This window comes from Talpa europaea (assembly GCF_964194135.1).
Source record: "Talpa europaea genome assembly, chromosome: 14".
Classification (NCBI taxonomy): Eukaryota; Metazoa; Chordata; class Mammalia; order Eulipotyphla; family Talpidae; genus Talpa; species Talpa europaea.
Genome location: NC_140082.1, coordinates 90,864,084 through 90,883,009, shown reverse-complemented (window position 1 = coordinate 90,883,009; position 18,926 = coordinate 90,864,084). Strand labels below are relative to the sequence as shown.

General features: G+C 67.8%; 2 protein-coding genes across 2 annotated transcripts in view; both read left to right on the top strand.

Annotated features, from left to right (window-relative positions):
• Window positions 1–1,400: 1,400 nt before the first annotated feature.
• On the top strand, window positions 1,401–9,531 carry CFAP161 (cilia and flagella associated protein 161; the record flags this gene model as incomplete). The annotated part of the gene is made up of 8 exons (XM_084254081.1): window positions 1,401–1,601; window positions 2,258–2,347; window positions 2,695–2,924; window positions 3,698–3,785; window positions 5,387–5,545; window positions 6,317–6,390; window positions 6,538–6,733; window positions 9,433–9,531. The coding sequence occupies exons 1-8, from the start codon at window positions 1,533–1,535 to the stop codon at window positions 9,529–9,531; spliced, it is 1,005 nt and encodes a 334-aa protein (XP_084110207.1). The 5' UTR covers window positions 1,401–1,532.
• Window positions 9,532–13,492: 3,961 nt separating this feature from the next.
• The window catches only part of IL16 (interleukin 16), a gene marked incomplete at its 5' end in the record, with an annotated part of 35,732 nt that continues 30,298 nt past the window's right edge, over window positions 13,493–18,926 (top strand). Inside the window, one exon of the mRNA XM_084254080.1 lies at window positions 13,493–13,532. Coding sequence (XP_084110206.1) covers window positions 13,493–13,532 — 40 coding nt within the window. The remainder of the gene's footprint in view (window positions 13,533–18,926) is intronic.

Genomic DNA, 18,926 nt, shown 5'->3' with positions numbered 1-18,926 from the left:
AGCAGACGCCTGCTGGGGGCCCGGCCCAATCCCCCACCCAAAGGGAAGGGGTGGGCAGAGCAGGGGGGGGACGGCACCCTGCCCCGGACGCGCGGTGGCATTCACCGGGCGGCGGGAAACGCCAGGCACCCAGCGCCAAGGGGAATTCTGGTCTCTCTCCTGACCAACATCACGGCTCTTGGCAGCGACGCTCCAGAGCCGCCAGACACCCCGCCCTGTCCTCCCGCTGGGCCTGCCCGCAGCGGCCAAGGGGCGTTCCCGCAGCGGGCAGTTCCCGCCCGGATACCGGGCCTCGCCTCTTGCCAGCCTTGGGACTCTCCCCTTGGGAGCCTCCCTGGGGAGAAGGCGCAAGCCCTCCCTGCTCACGTCCTCCCTGCTCGCGTCCTCCCCACTCCCGCCTCTGGAGGCCCTTCCTGTGAACACTGGGCAGCCGCCTGGGTCACGGGGCGGCCCCGGCGCCCCCTCGCCGTTTCCAGACACATGGGGAGCAGGCAGAGCGGAGGGTGGGCCAGCGGGGGTCCCCCAGCGCTCTGGCCGGAGCCCGTGCTTCCCTGGTCCGCCTCCTGGGGTAGCGAAGGCCGCGGCCGAGACCGGCTGACCCCCACCCCCCACTGCTCCTTTGGGTTTCCTAGAACCGGGTGCTGGCAGAGGCCCCACGCTGGGTGCTCCCTCCGCACCCCCTGCAGCCTGTGGGCGCTAGTCCCCCCAGACCACCCGCCAGCAGGCCCTCTGCACACCCGCGGGCAGGCCCTCTGCACACCCGCGGGCAGGCCCTCTGCACACCCGCGGGCAGGCCCTCTGCACACCCGCGGGCAGGCCCTCTGCACACCCGCGGGCAGGCCCTCTGCACACCCGCGGGCAGGCCCTCTGCACACCCGCCGGCAGGCCCTCTGCACACCCGCGGGCAGGCCCTCTGCACACCCGCGGGCAGGCCCTCTGCACACCCGCGGGCAGGCCCTCTGCACACCCGCGGGCAGGCCCTCTGCACACCCGCGGGCAGGCCCTCTGCACACCCGCGGGCAGGCCCTCTGCACACCCGCGGGCAGGCCCTCTGCACACCCGCGGGCAGGCCCTCTGCACACCCGCGGGCAGGCTCTCTGCACACCCGCTGTGGCTGGCCGGGGCGCCAGAGCGGCGGCTGCGGGGCGGGCGGCTCAGGCAGCCCCACGAGCGGGCAGCTCCCTGCTGCGCCTGAGAACCTGGGCGGTGGCACCTGGAGTCGTGGTCCCGTCCCGCCTGCGCTGGGTGCGGGCGCGGGCACCCCGCGGCCCTGCAGGTGACCGACGGGCTGCACCTGCTGCCGGGGTTGCCACCCCTGGGCGGGGTGCGCGGCCCTCGCAGCGCCCCCTTGTGGTCCAGGAGCGAAGAGAACTTACCTGTCCGCCCGCGGAGCCGGCGCGCAGGGGCGGGCGCTCGCCAGCCTCCCTGGGCTCCCGCCGCGGGCGAGCGGGCCGCGCGGCCGCCGCCGATTGGCCGCAGTCCGGTCGTCATGGCGACGGGCACGCCAACTGCGGCGGCGGGGAGCGAGCGCCATGGCGCGGAACCTGTATGGGCCCGGGGTCCGGATGGGCAACTGGAATGAGGATGTCTACCTGGAGGAGGTAGGGGCTTGGAGGGCGCCCCAGCCCAGGGGGGTCCCCCACCTGCCCCCAGTCCCGCTTATGCTTAAGCTGGCGGTCTCCCTCTCACCTGGGGACCCCAGCAATTCCACCATCACCCAGCACCCACAGAGCCCCACCCGTCACCCCCTGCACCCCTATGACCCCACCCCTCCGGTGTCTGGGAGCCTGAGGACCCTCAATTGCTCCCCTGCAAACCCTTGGACTCCCTCTGGTCTCAGTCCCACTTTCTTGACCTCCGGGCCTGGCAGGCGACTCCTGGAGGTCCCGTCTCCCGGCCAGGCCCTCACTGCCCTGAGCCCCACGGGCGGTCTGGCTGGCCGGGGGCGTTCGGAGTCCAGCATTGCACAGGCAGAGCGGCCAAGGGAGGGGGCAGGTGGGCACCAGATGTTACCAGGACGCTCTCTCTGGGCCAGTCTGGGGGGAGGGATGCTTACTTTTCCGTGCCTTTCTCAGTTTTCTGTGCATCAATATTTTATAATAATAATAAAAAAAAACAAACATTCCCACCTTTTTACCTTTCCACCTGTTCTAAATTTTGCTTTTTCAACTTGATGTGCGTCTGACCTAAAAGCTCCTGAGCTGTGTGGTTCAGGACGGGTGGCCCGGTGACCCCGACTAGGTTTCTCTTGGACCAGGAGCTCATGAAGGACTTCCTGGCGAAGAGGGACAAGGGGCAGCTTCTCATACAGAGAAGCAGGCGGCTGAAAGAGAATCTCCTGCAACAGGTAACTCCACAGTCAAACACCCTTTTCAGAATCCTTGAGCGGGAGCACGTGCCGGCCAGGCCAACGCCACGGGCAAGGCCTCCTGTCCTCCAGCCTTGTGGTTGAGAAGCGCCTGTTAAGACTCCCCAGGTGCTAGAGACGCAGCCCAAGATGGACGTTTGCAGGAGCCGGGACTGGAAGCCGAGGGTAGCGTCCCTGGCCAGCCCTCAGGACTTAGTATGGACGATGCGTCTCCATCAGCTGCCCTGGGGTTACTGGACAGGCTGGGGACTGGCGGCACCAAGGATTGGAGTCCCCCTGAGCCGACCATGGGGTGGTGGGTTGCCTGGAAACCCCTCCACTTGCAGACGAAGCTCTCCGTGTCCGAGGACGGCTATATCCACTTCGGCCACCAGGTCATGGTCGTGAACCCCGACTTCCCTGAGTCCGCTGACCTGTTCCTGGGTGGGGACCTCAGCCTGTGTCTCACTCCAGACGAGATCAAGGCCCACCTGGTGGATGAGCTGGAGGTGCCCTGCGGGCTGAGTGCAGCCCAGGCCAGGGTGCCCATGAGCAGAAACACGTTCATGGTCCTGAGGTAAAAACGCCTCGCTGCCCCCTCCTACCTGCCTGCACGGGCGGGCTGCCCCGGGCTGGAGCGCTGGGGCAGGGGTGCCCTGGACCTTCTCTGTGACCCGCTGCTGGCCCCAGCCCGGGCCGTGGGGGGCGGCGCTCAGCTCAGCTCACAGCCGCTTCCCAGGCAGAGCTCTCGGGCTTTCCGAGTAAACTCCAGATGCTTTGGGCTGTTCTGAACATTCCATTGTTTTTAAGGTTGCTTTGTTGTTTTTACATCAAAAATACATGGCCTAATGCAAGGCGGTGTTGCATTCATTACTCTGGGGGATTGTTCTTCTACATTTAACTGCTCCCCCCTACCCTAACCACTTGAGGAGATCTTGAAGATGAGCAAGTAAATCCTCGGAGGGACGGGAGAGCCGTGGTCACAAGGGAAACGTTGGGAACTGAACAGCAGTGCTTATTTCATAGGAATAAAGCCGGTCCTTAAAGTCTTTAAACTTTGAAATTCAGATCATTTATGTCAAGAAAACTAAAAAGCGACCTGATCTGTCCCCGGAGGGCTGAGAGCGGGGCTGAGTTAAGCCTGGGGTGGCCGCGCCTCTTCTTGCCCCTGCGTGGGGGTCAGTGGCGGGAGGCTGGCCCTGCCCCTGCTTTGGGGAGGGGCCTGCTGGATGTCAAGGTCAGGATGCGACCTCTTGTCAAGCCACCACCTGGCTTCTGGCTGGGAGCACTGTCTGGGGGTGGGTGCCCGCGGGCCGTGCTGAGGCCGCTCTCGCCCTGCCCCTCCCACAGCGCAGACGGCTGCAGCGCTGACGAGCAGGCCCTGTGCTATGGGCAGAGCTTCTGTCTGGGGATCCAAGGAGGAGCGGCAGGCAAGCTGGTGAGTCCCGGGCTGGCCTGGCAGGGTGGCCGGCCCCGTACCTCCCGCAGTGCCAGGTGCAGGCCCTCAGTGTCTTCAGAAGGTTTGGTGCCAACTTCCCTGGGGAGGCCCGGCCAGGGAGACTGGCCTAGGGCCCGCCCGGGCGGGGAGTGTGGGTGCGCGGGCTGTCCACTCCTGTGAGACCCCTCGTGCTGGGCACCAGGCCCTGCGGCCCCACGGGCGCCTCACCTGGCTCGCCCGTTCAGCCTCCAGGCCAGTCTGTGAGGGGAGGCTCCTTCCCTGTGGTGCCGATGGGGAAACTATGAGGCCACCGCTGCCGCTGCGGCCTAGTGGCTCTGCTCTGGGTTGCTCGGCCCCAGCCGTGGGGATGCTGCTCCGGCTGTTTCTCGCCGAGGCCGGATCTTCAGTATTCGGGCGCAGCTCCAGCCTCTAGGCCACTAGGCCAGACCGGGTTGGGCCTCTGGGCTACACTGTCCAGGAGAGCGGCTCTCACAGCTGAGCGCAGGGACGCCTCTCGGCCTCTGCAGCACCTGAACGGCTTTGAAAAACTAGCTGAGCTGACGTGTAGGACCCTCCCCTGGCTGCCACTGCAGCTCTCGGCCTCTCCGGCACCCGCCCGGCCCCTCGGGTGCACCTCCGAGAAGGGAGCCCCTGGGGGCGGCAGAAGTGCTGGCTCTGCCTGCAGCCGACCTGACCGCCAGGAGTGTCCAGCGGGTTTCCCGTTTGACTGTGGCATCTGGTCTGACTCAGGCCTCCTGCTTCTTCTGCTCCCTGTCTCCAGTCAGTGTCCGGCTGTGCCTTGCTACCCTGCCCAGTGCCCGGCCAGGCCTGCTGCGGCCACTCCCTGCCCACCCGACCCTGTGGGCAGTCCGGGCTGGGTCCTGGCCTGTCTGTCCCCTCCGAGGCCTGTTGGCTTCAGACCTGGGTGAGGGTTCGCTGCCTTCAGGCCTGCACTCCCGCTCCACATGCCAGCCCAGCCCCCCGGCCAACATGTGTGCCCACCTGTGGCCCCGTGGCCGCGCCCACCTCTCCCTCAGTCAGGAAACTCCAGGGCAGGCACTGCCTCGCCCCCACCCTGCCCCCCATGAAGGTGCCCCTGCAAGGACCCCAGGGTGGGTGCAGTGGCCAGTCTAGACCAACAGGACTCGCCTCCCGGGCTTTTCAGCAGCATGGGTGGTTCCTGGCACAATGGGACCTGCCTGCTCCCGGGCGTGGCCGGCCCGAAGCCAGTGGCTCCCTGGGTAGTGTCGGTGGCCAGTTTCACAGCTTGTCACTTCACACGTGTGCTTCACCCGGTGCAGCTGCCCTTGGATAGTGTGGGTCAGCTTGATGCCCTGATGGAGGAGTGGACAGGGCAGGGAGGAGGGGTGGAGAGGGAGGAGGGAAAGGGGTGAGGAAGGGAGGAGGAGAGAGGAGGGAGGCAGGAGGGACAGAGGGGGGAGGCTGCGCTGGCCACGCTGTGTCTGGGCTTCTGGGGGACGTACCGATGGGGAGGAAGCTGGCAGCTCTGGAGGTGGCCTGAGCCACTGCCCACCGTCCGCGCCCAGGGGCACCCTCTGAGTGTGCAGCAGGGCCCGAGGCTCACGGCCTCTTCCCTTCAGCTGTACTTGTCCAGTGACCACAGGACGCTGGGGAGGTCGTCCAAGAGGTCGTGGCTGCAGGAGGTGTTCCTGACGGATGAGGTCTCCCACCTGAACTGCTGGCAGGTCTCCTGCCCCGACCCTCAGCTGCGCCTGGAGCAGGAGGGCACCCCTGTTCCGGTGAGCGGCCCGGGGGGTGCGGGTCTGGTGCTGAGAGGGCTGCGGCCAGCTGTGGGGAGAGGCCACAGCCCCCACCCTCTGCCTTGCGGTCTTCTGCGCAGGGCCTTGGGCGGGAGAGGCCATGTGTTCGGCTACCCAGCTGGGGCCACTGGTCAGCGTGACCCCCGGGCCTTTACCAACCAGTCCGAGCCCCTTGGGGCGGCTGGGCTACTGAGTGAGCCGTTAGGGTCACTGCTGCCTCCTTCCTGGCCTCTGTCTGTCCTCATTTCACCCCTGGGGAGTCTGGGGGTAGCCTCATGGCAGTGTGGGGTCCTGGGGGCATCACTTTTGTCCTGCTCGTGGTCGGACATTTTCACAGGAGCTGGCTCTGGAGGCCCAGGCCTGATGGGGACGGGTCTGCTGGGGCCCCATCTAAAGGCTGTGGTCATGGGGGTGGGGGCAGCTGCAGAGCGGGGAGGACCAGAGTGGCTAGCTGGGGTGACCCCGGGTCAGCTCAGCATGGTGGGGCCCAGGCTCCTGCTTCTGCTCCTGGTAGGGGCTGGATGCCTGACCACCGACTCTGGCCCCACAAACGTGTCGCGATCGCAGCCCCTGGGCCGTCTGCCCGGCACGGATAACGGCAGCAAGTCTATGGGGACGGTCACGGGCCAGGGCTCCGGCCCCAGCCGTGCCGCGCCGTCCTGTCCCCACTGTGTGACCGACAGCAGGTGGCCCTGGCACCGCATCCCCCGCCATTGCTGACCGCACAGGCAGCGCCCCCTGTCCCCGCAGGCCAACACCAGGCTCCTCCTCAGCCACCGCCACACCAACCGGGCGCTGGCCGTGCACCGGCACCTCCTCCTCAGGTCGGGCGCCCATGCCGAGCCCTGGGTCCTGGGGGAGGAGGCTTCCCTTCCCGCGAGGGGCCCTGCCCATGGGGGGCTCTGCTGGGGTGGGGGGAAGGGCCAGTGGGGAGGGGGCAGTGGCCCCAGCTCCGCCTTGCGCTCCCCCAGGACCTGCTTTGGGAAGGAGGCTGAGGTCGTGGCGCACACTCACCTGGACGCCCACAGAGTGGAGAAGCCGCACAACCACTGGCTGCTGGTGACCGGGAGCCCCAGGCCAGGCTGTGCCACCTCACTGGACCTGCCCCCACCCCCCCGCCCCGGGACCCCAGTGACCACCCCGGAAGTCCCCCAAGACCTGCCTGAGGTGGGTGGGGCGGGCGCGGGGCTCAGGGCTGCGTGAGGGCAGAGCTGGGGGCTCCAGGGAGCACCCATGGAGCTGCCCCAGGTCACGGGCAGTTCTGGAGCCTCCAGGTCCCCACCTGGCCCCCTGCCCTGGGGCTCTGTGGGCACAGGTGGTGGGGCTGGGCACCCCATGGCCCCTCAGCTCCTGAGTGGCTCCTCTGGCCTGCCCGCCCCACTGCCCACCGGCCAAGCTGGTGCCCAGGAGCAGTCCCCTTGTTTGCGCCTGAGCCCAGCACAATAAACGCGGGCCCTGGAACGCGTGTCTCAAAGGGGAAAGGCTGGGCGTCCTCAAGGATGACTGTTCCAGAGGTTCCTGGGTTTACAGCAGCCCGGGGGGCTCGGAACCCGCACCAGGGCAGCTGCCGGTCGCTGCTTGCGTCCCAGGGAGCCCAGGGCCTGGGGGGGCTGGGCCCGCCGACCAGCACGCGTGAGGCTGCCGGCCAGTCTCAAAGCCGCGTGTGTGAAGAGGGAGCCGCGATTCCTCCTCCTCTGAAGGACGGAGGGGACAGAAGCTCTGAGGCCTCTGCCGACGCCGCCTGGACACTTCAGAGGGTACACGGGCGCATGGGAGGCACTGCCAGGGCCTGCTTCGGGGGACAGGGCGGCCGGAGGCCAGGGGTGCCGCCCTGCGGCCAGCGGGCCCTGGGGTGACGCTCTGTGGTCAGCGTCCAGAGCCTGCAGTTTCCCAAGTGGCCACAAGGCGGCAGCGTTAAAATGGCAGCAAAGGCCCGGGGCGCTCTGGAAGGCCGGCCGAGCCTGCTTCCAAAATCCGAGGGAGTTTCCACTTTTCCAGGAGCGCATTTTACAGGAAAATGCCGTAATCTGTGTGGTCAGAGTTTCAGTTCCTTTTCTTATAACACAGCGGAGGGTGCGGCCCCGGCCAGCTGCCTCCCCGGACCCTGTCCCCCCCCGGGGCTCGCGCATCCCGGCTGCGGCCTCTGTCCTGCATGCCGCCCGCTGGACCCCCACGCCGGGCTGGAGGCTGCCCAAGGCTGCGCGGGGAGCCGGCGCCCACCCAGCCCCTCGGTGCTCCCGGCCCTGGCCAGCTCCCCACGCAGGCGCCCCCAGACTTGGGACCGAGTGCAGCAAACAGGAGGGGATGGGCCTCTGGGGGGGCGCTCGGCGTGGGGTGGCCCTCCGCCTCTGTCCCCTCGCTCCAGGAAGGGCGCCCCCACCCGAGGCCTCCCATGCACTGCCCGTCCCTGAGCAGTGCGGGCCCTGCCCCTCGCAGGCTGCCAGCAAACGGCGCCCGCTCTCCAGGCGCAATGGCTGCCTGGACGGCGTCCCCCACGCTCCCGCCGCCCCGTGTCCTCTGCCCTCCTGGTTTTCCGCATGGAAGCATGGAGGGGCCGGCCTGGCCCCTGCAGCCCAGGTCCTCCTTGCCCCGTGGGGCTGAGGTCCCAGGGGCCGGTGGTCCTGGTGTGCCCAGCGCCATCCTGGCCACTGGCCTCAGGGCGCCTGTCCCAGGCCCCCGTCTGGGCAGCCTTCGTGCCTGAGGCTGGGAGCCCCCTGTGAGCTGGACGGCGGGGCCGGGATGACCCCCGGCGGGGCCGCTCACCCACGGTTGGCAGAGCACGGCAGGAGGGCGTGGCCGTGGCACCGGGGCCTGCTGGGCACAGGCCGGGGGGGAGCCCGAGCGGCGACCCTGCGGGCTCTGGCCCCCCCAGGCGTGGGGCTTGAGCGCCGGTTCCCTCCCCTTGAGCCCGGGGCTGACGCTGACGTAGCAGAGACATCTGCCAGACATCTGCTCTGGCCTCGCTGGGACGCGGGAAGCAGCCCCACCCACCAGGGCCGGCCTTGGGCGCCGCCCGACGTGGGCTCCTGACAGTGCTGGCAGCAGGGGCTGGACGCTCAACCCCGGCAGGGTCTCCTTGGGGCCCGGGGTGCCCTGATTCCAGCAGGATTCTGGGGAGGCTAGAGGGGTTCCCTACCGGAGGTAGGGTCTCTTTAGGACGGGGGGTGGCCTGACTTAGTTCATGTCTCTTGGGGAGCTGGGGGCTGCTGTGACTGACTTTTGGGGGGCTGCGAGGGTAGTGAGAGCCTCTTGGTTCTCTGCCCCGCCCTTCCCAGAGGGACGGGCAACAGCTCAGGGATACTGACTGGAAGGGGGCCCTGTAGGGCCAAGGGCATGCGAAGAGGGATGAGTCACAGCCCTGGTCTGGGGCACCAAGGCACGGGGCTCTTCCTCCCTGACCCCACACTCGGGTCCCTGTCCCAAGGGTTGGGTCTCTAACAAGCAGCCGAGTGCCTGGTCCTCAGAGCGCAGATGTTTATTGAGTGACTGTGTGATCCTTTGCTGAGGCGAGGCCCCGCGGGCCCGGTGGGGAGCTCTGTGTGTGCGGCACTTGGGGTGGCCCCGCGCCTGCTCTGCTGCAGCTGTCCTAGCAGCCTCCACCGTGGTCCTGCCCACCCCCGGCCTGGGAGCACCAGGGGCAGGAGCGGGTGGGAGTACAGAGGCCCGGCCTCCGGGCTGGGGAGGAGGCTCGAGGGGCGCCGTCGCGGAAGGGAGAGGATGCAGGAGGAGGCAGGTGCTGCAGCGCCGTCCTGCTGTCACCTGAGGGGAAGGAGCACATGAGGGGCGTCTGGTGGGCACAGCGAGGGCACCAGGAGGACATGGTCTCAGAGCCCGCCTCCCGCTCCCCTCACCCTGCTCCCTTGCAGATGAGGGTCTGTGGTGGCACAGGCACGGCCCCCTTCTCCGCCCCTGCCCCGTCCAGCCTGCTTGGCACCCCAACGCACCCCACAGGGTGTGGCTTCTAGGGCTGGAGGGTCTCAAGGCCTTGGTGGAGCTGGGGAGCAAGACAGTGGCAAGCGAGGGCTAGTGAGAGCCAGAAGATGGTGTGGGCCGAGACCACACCCCTTGAGCGCCAGGTCTGCGTGGCAGGGGCTGGGGACTGTGGGCCTAGAGGCCCGGCTTCCTGCGTGTCCTCCAGCAGCTGTCGGCCTTGTCGCTGGTGCTGCTGCCCTCCTGGGCCTCGGCTCCGGGGCTCCTGGGGCTCCTAAGCTCCCAGCTCCTGGAGTTCTCAGATCCTGGGGCTCCTGGGGGCTCTGGGGCTCCCAGAGTCCAGGCTCCGGGGAGGGTCAGGCAGCCTTTGGCCATCAGTGTCAATGTGGTCTTCTGCCCTTTGACCTCTGCTTGCATCTAGGTTACTTTCAGGACTTGTCAGTGGTCAGTTCCCTGGATGGAACAGGCGGGTTACGATGATGAGTACACCTGTACACACTCACACTCACTCACACTCACTACACTTGTGCATTAAAACAAGAGAAGTTTCCAGAATGAAGTGAGACTCTGTGGCTTGGTTCCTGCAGAAGACACTGCAGGAGCAGCTGTAGAGACGCCGTCTGAGTTGTCAGGGGTGGGGAGCCAGCCTCCCATCTGGGGCGCAGGGGTCTCCTGCGTGGGGTGCCCAAGGACCAAGGCCCCTGCAGGCCCCTCTGTGGTCAGTGGAGGGGGTGCAGGGAGGGGCCGGGGGCCCTGGTGGCCAGGAGAGGCTGGCAGGAGGCTGTCTAGATGTCCCTCTAGGCCCTGGCCCCCGTGCATGTGCTGAGGGCTTTCTGGGGTGCCAGCTGAGTCCACAGGGTGGCGTCCGCTCCTCCACGGCACCCCATGTCTGGGACTGAGAATGGGTTGGCCTCCGGGGTAGCTCGCCCTGGCCAGCTCTGGCCTCCATGGTCCCGAGGCTCGGAGGGGCTGGCCACTGCCCTTCGCTGTGCACGGGGTTCTGGCACCCTCAGTCCTGGACCGAGGACCCCAGCGCTTGCCTTTCTGGCCCTCACCGGGGAGCGCTGGGCGGCTTGCCCGTTGAGTCCTGGAGCCAGGTAGACCCCTCAGCCTCCAAGCCTCCACCCACACCTGTCGATGGGGAGCTGGGGTGGAGCTGGGTGGGGAGAGGCCGTGTCCCCTGTGAGGGTGACTCCAGGGGTTCAGACTCTCCCACGGCCTGAGGTCCACACTGTGGGGCTTAGTCAGCCTCAAAGCACGTTCGCACACAACTAAGCATTTAGACGCCACGGCAGGCAGCTCCGGGACTCCGCTGGGCAGGAGGCCACTCCAGGGCAGGATAAATGACCCGGTTGGCTCAACAGGAAAACTGACCTTTCAGAGCAAAATTTTTTGCACCCTAGGGATGGGGCATGCGCTCACGGCCACACATCAACCCCGCCCAGCTCCCCGGTCACTGTCCCTCCACACTCTGGGGGCCCATCTGAGAGACGAGGGCCTGGTCTGACTGGAGGCTCGAGGATCTGCAGCCACTTGCTGGGCTCCCTGTGGGGCAGAGCAGGCCTGGCGCCCAGGGGACAGGTGGGAGACCTGGGGACTGGCCGACCTCTGGCTCCCCTGGTTCTTGGGCTCAGTGGAGGTGACAAGCTCAGCTAGGAGTTCAGCAGCCCCCTGAGGGAGTCGGAGGAGGGGCCGTGGGGCCCGGGGCTCTCGGGGCCTCTGCATAGGACAGGGTCACTGGAAGGTGCTGTGCAGGTGCCTGCGGGCAGTGGCCTGGAGGAGGGCGCAAGGGCAGGCTGCCCGGTCCAGCCTCAAGCTAGGTGCCTGGGAGCAGCGTGCTTTCTGTCCAGGGCTGCTCTGGTCAGGCTGGAGGGGATGGCCCGGGAGAGGAAGCGGGGCCTGGCAGGGCCGGCGGGGTTCTCCTGGGGGCATGGCCGGCGGGGCCCTCTGGGAGGTGGGGCTAGTGGGACCCTGCGCCAAGAGCCCAGGCCCGTCGCCGAGGACATCGGTCCACGGTTTCTCGAGTGCCTGCTGAGTGCCTGGTGTCAGGTCAGAGGTGAACTAGACACCTGCCCTCCCAGACCAGGAGCGTGTGCGTCACAGGCGGCCCGGCCCTGAGGGCTGGCCCGCTGGCCCGCTGAGGGCTGACCCTGCCCCTTTTGGAAAAAAGAAGCATGGCCGTGCCAAGAAAAGGAGCCAGCGCCGCAGCCCACTGCCCCGCTCTGCCCCCATGGGGGCCAGGCCACGGCCACCGCAGGACAGACTCAGGCGTGGACATGCGGCGCCGATCTCCCTGCAGCTGCACATCTGCGAAGCCGCTTCTCAGAGGAGGGGGGCCAGGGTAGAAGGGCCGTCCTCAGTCCCCTCACCCACCCCCCACGCTGGGGCTGGGCAGGGCTGGGCTTCCTGCGTGGGGACCTGCCCCCCCCTCCTGGGCTCGGTCCCCGCCCAGGTCCTGCTGTGGGTCCAGGAAGTCGGTGGTATTTTCCAAGCTGATGACTCGATTTAAAACAATTCTTCTTAAACGTGGACATTCTTTCGCGCCCTAACGGTCTGCCGGGCAAGTCATGTCTGTCCCCGGATTGTGAGGAGCAGGGTTGGCCTTGGGGGGCGAGCCCCAGTCAACTGCACTGAGCCGGACCTTGGGACACAGACCTTGGGTCATGCGTAGCCGAGCTGCTGGGCAGCATCTGCCCACTGAACTGTGCCCTCTCTGTGATGGGGCTCCCCCCTCCCCCCTCCCCTTCCCCCTCCCTCCCCCACACTCCTTCCCTCCTCCCCTCTCCCCTGCCCCCTGCTCCAGCCTGCCCCCCCCCCCCCCCCGCATCCCCAGCAGAGCAAGCTGTTCGGCCCCCACAGCTGCTGCTGCTGGTTTCGGGTTCTGTTCTGTGTCAGGTCTTGGGGCTTGGGACACAAAGTGGTCGTTGGGAGCCAGTAGTGTTGGTGGGGCGCCGGCTGGCCCACGCACCCCTGGGTGCTGCTGGCAGGGCTGGCTGAGGGGCTGCGGTCGGCTGGAGGTAGCTGGAGCAGAGCGGTTGCCCTGGACGGGGAGAGTGGCGTGGTCAGGGCCGGGGTGTCCCGGGGCCCCGGGCACTGGGGGTGCAGGGACCTCCACCAGACCCGCCTGCGTCTCCGGCTCTCCTGGGGAGGGTCCCCTCTGCGCCGACCGTCCCTGCGTCCGCCCTCCCCTGGGTGCAGCGCCGACTCTGCCCCGTGTGGCACGTCCTCGGGTCTTTTTGGTGGGCGATCCAAGGATTTATTGAAACCAGCCATCAAATTGGTCGTTTAAAATAATAGCACGTCTTGGCGCGTCCGGAGCAGAAGCCGGCGTGGGGGCAGGGCGGGAGCGGCCGCGGCCTGGCTGGCAGCCGCCCCTTTCATCCAGGAGCCGCGGGGCGGGGGTCAGAGCGCCTTCTGTCCATCTGGAAGCCAGCAGCCCCGCCGCGGCCGCCGTCTGGGCACACAGGCTGCATTCACGGCTGCGCCCGCAGCCTCCTGGGCGGGCGTCGCCGCCTGGCCGAACAGCGCGGCTCTGTGCGCGGCGGGAATGAGTCACGGCCGGGCCGGGGCGCTAGGTGTTGTGTTTGTCCCTCGCCCCAGCACAAACATGCCAGCCTCGTTAAACCCGGGGTGGGGGCCGGGGAAGGGGGGCTCGGGGGGTCCGGGGGCCCCACGCCCGCGCCAGCCCCGGGGCCCAGGCGGAGCGTGAGGTCTTGGGGCCGCCGGGCCGGGCGGGTTCGGCGAGAGCCGCTGCTTTTGGGCACATTTGCTCGAGGAGGGAAGGATTTGGAAGCCACGGCTCTGCGACGTTCGGGATTTGCTGGCAGAGGGAAAGGGATTTTTCCCTCCCTCCGTCCCTCCCTGCCGAGGAAAAACAGTCCTGTTGAGGAGTTCCCCTGCCGCGTTAGCTCCTGTCCAGACGCTCCTGGCCCACGGCGGCCGCGGACCCCGGACCCGACCGCGGCGCGGCCTCCCGGCTCCCGTCCCAGCCTCAGCATGAGTTTGCAGAAAAGAATCTTCCCTCGGAGGGAGCACGGTGAGTGGGGGTCCTCCGGGCTGGGCCCCTGGCGGCGTGGGGGTCGGGCCCTCTTGACAGCTTCCCGGAGGGCTGGGCGCAGTTTCAGGGATGCCGTGGCGTGTGCGCGCTCCGTGTGTGCGTGTGTGCGTGTGTGCGTGTGTGCACGGTGCATCGGGTCTGCTCCACCAGCAGCGACGGCTGCGCTCGCTGGGCTGCTCGGCGGGGGCAGGGGCAGGAGCCTGGGGCTGTCTGGGGGCTGCGCCTGCCTGTCTCCCCCAGGACTGGTCAGAGGAGGAGCCACCAGCTCTGGCGAGGGGGGCGCAGCGCAGAGAGGGCTGGGAGGGGCTTGGGGGACCAGGCGGACTGCCTGGCTGCAGGGACACCAGGTCCCTTCTTAGGCAGCCTCCTTCCTTTGCTCTGGAACACAAACAGCCGGGGAGGCGCTCCCTCCCCGCAGCGCTGGCGTCAGGGCCAGCACATGGTTCCCTTTAAGGAGGAGAGGCAGCCGGAGGCGCAGCCTGCCCAGCCGGGAAGACGCAGGCATGACCAGGACCCTGGGCCCGTCTGGCGGGTCCTGAGGGAAGCCGGGGATACAGAGGCCCTGGGGGCTCTGCCGCCCGGGACGGGGCCAGGCGCCAGCACAGATGGGTGGCCGATGGGGGTCCAAGCTTGCATGCCTCGGCTTCCGTCCTGGGGCGCGGACTCCAGGCCCTGGCAGGTGCTGGGTCGGGTCGCCCTGGCGCAGGCCTTGGGGCGCAGGCAGTGCTGGGGCCTCTGGGCAGCAGGGTCCCTCCGCGGCGGGAAGCGGCTCTGGGGCAGGGCTGCGGGAGCCACTGGCTGGTTCTCAGGCTGCTGGCTCCTGTGCTGGCCCGGCGGTGGGCCGAGAGGCAGGAGTAAAAAGAAAATCACAGCAAGCTAAACAGGGGTCGCTTGGGAGTGAGAGGGTTGGCTCTGGCGCCGACCCTGGGCAGCTTCAGGATGGTGGGGCCAAGGAGGCGGGGTCAGCTGCAAGAGGGCAGCCTCGGCCAGCCCCACGGAGCTCGCGTGCCGGCCGTCTCTGTGGTCAGCTGTGGCCTCAGCCAGCCGTCCCAGGAGACTCAGCTGTCCCTGCATTGGCCGCATCCCGGGAGCCTCTGCTTAGGCTGGGGCAGCCCCATGGCAGCCTCGGGGGTGTCGCTCTGGTCCATTGAGTGTCAGCTGCTGAAGACTGGGGTGGACACACGGACACCTGTGGCCTCAGACAGGCCCTGTCCAGTCTGGACTTGGTCCTTCCTAGGAGGCTATTGGGGAGGAGACCGCCCCTGAGAACCAGCCGCGCCCTTCAGCCCTGTGGGTCTGTGTGTGACCTGGGTCTGTTGGGGCGGTGGGCTGCCTGGCGGAGGTGTGGTTGCCGCTGTTCTCTGGAGCTTGTGTAGTGCTGGTGGAGGAGGGAGGAAGGCTTGACCCCTGGTCCTGGGCAGGAGACAGACGGGCTCGGCTCTTACTGTGGCCCCGCATGACCAGTTTTGTGGACTTCCCCCCCGGTTTCTCTCTGCGTCTATGAGAAAGGATTGCAGTCACTTGGGGCTCAGGGACAAGCGCTGGTGGCTGTTGGGGCAGCTCAGGGCCCCGCAGCCAGGACTCCCGTGAAACAGCACCTCTCCCCACTGGGGCCTCGGCAGCGAGGCCCGGGCCTGCCCCACGGGTGGCATGGATGCCACACAGCTGCTCCCACGAATCGTGTCCCTGTGCCTGCCCACCCCACTGGGCCCATTTGGCAGGTCCTGAGGGAAGCCGGGGACCTGCAGGACTAAAGTGCCCAGGGCTGGCGCCAGAGCCGATCCGCTCACTCCCAAGCAGCCCCTTGTTAGCTTGCTGTGATTTTCTTTTTACTCAAACACTGTAGGGCCTCCCCGGTGGTGCAGCGGGTTGACCTCAGCTCTGTGAAGCTGTCCGCAGCTGTCCGCAGCTGTCTGCAGCGCTGGTTCGATCCCTGGCCAGGGAGATTCCCACAGGGCGCAGCAGACCTCTCCTGTCTCCCCGCTGCTCCCCTCAGCAGTGTTTTCAGTTGTTCTGCCTGTTCTGCTCCCCGCTCTGTCTTTGGTGAATCCCTTCACCCTCCCACGCCTCTGCCCTGTACCCCAGTGCTTGTATAAAGAAATAAATCTTAAAATAAATAAGTAAATAAACACTGTAAAAAAAATTCAAGCTTACAGAAAATGGGACAGACTTGGCGTGTGCGTTATCGGATCCTGCAAGCAACAGGCTACCGGGGAGGGGTGGGGGGCACTCTCAGGGGGTGATGGATATGGCGGCAGGGGCGGGGGCTCGCGCTGCGGCCACCTGTGCTGCTGTCGCTGGGATGTGGGCCGGGAGCCTCACCCCAGTCGCGCAGGGAGGCGGTTTACAGAGAAGCTGGAAGCCCCGAAGCATCTTAGCCAGCAGCGGCCCCGGGCAGCGGCATCTCCCTCGCTCCGGTGTCTGGCAGCTCCCCGGCCTGCTCCGAGTCTGCCACCTGAGCCTGTGGGTCTGGTCACGAAGAGCCCTCTCTCCCGCCCTCCTCCTGCCCTCTCTCCTCTTTCTTCCCCATCCTGTCCCTCCCTCGACCGGGCACAGGTGTCCTCTGCAGCTGGGTGCTGCGGAGGGAGAGGCACCAGCCACGACCTGGCCTCTGGCGCCCGCGGTCCCGGGCGGGATGGGCACAGCAGGGACGCTCTGAGCGCAGCAGCCTCCTGCGTCCCACAGTGAGCTGGGAGGGGGGCAGGGAGGCCGTCCTGGCAGAGGGCACTGGCCGCCCCTGAAGGTGGCAGGGAGCAGCGGGGGGTGCGTGCTTGGCCCCGTGTGGGCGGGGGGGGGGGTGGCGGCGAGCGTGGCCTCAGGCAGGAGTCAACACCCCGACTCACGAGCCAGCCGCCACCGCAGCAACAATGAAGAAGAGAAAGGGGGTTTCTTCATTTCAGAAATGCTCCGCTCCGAATGCGTTCCTCAGATGCCTGTGTGGGCAGGAGGCTGAGGGGGCGCGGTGGGCCCCTGTCCAGGCTGCAGGGCCACCCGCGGGCTTCCTGGCCGCAGGACAACAGTGTCAGGTGAGGACGGCGGCCAGGCCTGGCAGATGCAGCGCTCAGCAGGTGCAAGGAGCGGGAGCCGGTCCCACAGAACCTGCCTTCCCCGAGCCGGCCCTGCAGACCCCTGCCTCTGAGCCCTTTCTGGGCGGATGGAGGGACGGGGCTGCGGCCTGGGCTAGCCCAGGCGCCTGGCTGGGTCAGCTTGGGTCCAGGCCATGGCATTGCTGCCCCTCCCCTAGGGAGCAGGGGGCGCCTGGACCCAGCCCTTGCAGGGCCAATGGCCCGTCCTGGCCTTTCCCTTGCAACTCCTGCTCTCGGCCTTGGGGTGTGCAGTGTGTGAATGTCCCTTTCAAGTTCCAGTCCCACCTGGCCTGAACTGTCCTTTAGACCAGGAAACCCCTCAGGAGCTCGCCCAGCCCCTGCCTGGTGGTGCTCACAGAGGCCAGCCTGGCCACCCAGCTGAGACCACGACGAGGCGGTGACTCCGCCTGCTCATGACGCCTGCAGGGCCCCTGTGCCGTCCAGGGCAGCGCTGAGGCATTGTAGCCCGGAGTGAGGCCGGGGCTCCCAGGGGGGCCTCTCGCCTGTCTCAGCCTCTCATGAGCAGGCTGCAACCAGCCTGGGTCGTGGGAGCAAGGCCAGGCGGCCCCACTGCACCTGCCAGCCAGGTCGGGCAGGGGTCATGGTGGCTCAGGGTCAAGCCAGTGGCTGAGACGAGGGGGGACCTGTGCTGCCCTGGGGGACAGGAGCCGGGCGGAGCCGGGCTCACAGGCCCCTGAATAGGGCTGGGCCACTGTGGCGCCAGCCACACCCCAGCCTCTGCGGGGCGCTTGCCTGCTGGTGGGGGTGCTCAGGAATGGCAGGGGGAGCAGGAACGGGCCCCCACACAACATTCCTTGCTGCCCCCGGAGCCGACAAAGCCGCTTTCTCCAGGCACAGTCCCGGCCGCCCTCTAGCCTCAGCCGGCCGCCAGGGAGTGGGGCTGCGGGAGGGGCCCCGGCCCCCAATGCTGACCCGGCCCTGCCCGGCAGCTCTGGAGCCTGAGCTGAGCCAGGGGCACGTGCGAGGCTGGGGCTAGACGCCCCCATAGTGGGTTCTCGGGGGTGCGGGAAACCCCATCCTCTGTGCCGTGCTTCCACAGGGTGCAGCCTGTGAATCTGCTTTCCGGGCAGGCACCCCCTGGAGCGGCCGTCCAGGGACACCTGGCAGGGAGGGCCGAGCTGGGGCAGCCCATTGAGCCCTCGTGTGGGGGATGTGGGGGGCGCTGGCTGGGGGAGCAGGCCGGGCTCTCTGAACCCATGGGCAGCAGCCTTCTCCCCTCCGAGGGCCTGGGGCTGGCATCAGGGGGCGACCCAGCCGCTGTCGGCACTGAGCCACGTCCCCACCTTCTGGGCATCCAGGGGGCAGCGGCCAAGGGTGCTGGGGCCCTGGCTGGCCTCCGGAGCTCCCCGCCAGCCCAGCAGATGGTGGCCCGGCTCCTGGCTGCCCGCCCCAGCCCTGGCAGCCCTGTTTTTGGACGGAGCCCTTCATGGGGAGAAGTCAGATGGCTCGGGCAGGAATGGGGCGAGGCCGCGCAAGGTGGACACATTTGCCGGTTGCCTGCGGATGCACCGGAGGCTGCCCCACCCTCCCTAGCGCTGCCGCGGTGGGCCCCTGGGGGCAGGCCAGGTCCTGAGGGGACGAGGGCAGTGGGCAGGGCTGTAGCCGGCTGAGGTCAGTGCTGGCCCTCGAGGCTGCTGTGACTTGGGCCCTGAGTAGGACCGGCTGCCTCTTGGGCTCGGGACGGTCTTTGTTGCTCCAATCAGACGTGGGCTGTGCTGGTGGCAGGAGCAGCGGCAGTTTTGGGAGGTGGGTGAAGGGCGAGGGCCGGTGGGGGCCAAGTGTGGGGTGTGAGGGCTGGGGCCCCCCATGGCCTCAGCGCTCCTGCTTTGGGATTTCTGGCTTCCCTGTCTAGATCCCGCTCTGATCTGGGGAGGCAGAGAGGCAGGCACTCGCTGCTCTGTGGACACCCCTCTCCAAGGAGGGCGCTGCGTGGAAGGGCCTTCCCGCATGCCGCCCCCTTACTCTCCACTCAGGCCAGGACCCTGGGGTGAGCGCGGGCTCTGGCTCGGGGTGCCTGACCATGCACAGACCCCACGTGTCTGCTTTCTGGGGAGGGGGGCCGCAGGCTCCTTGCCCTGGGGACATAGGCGAGTCCACACCTCCCTTCCTGGCCAGCAGACATTCACCCCCTCGGGGCCCTACCTGTCCTGGGGCCCAGTGGAGTGGCGCCTTTCTCCACAGGGGGTGCTCTCTGTGGCCACTGTCTCTCTCGGGCCTGGGAAGGACGGGGGACAGCTCCACTGCCCCCTCTCTGTCCTTTGTCCAC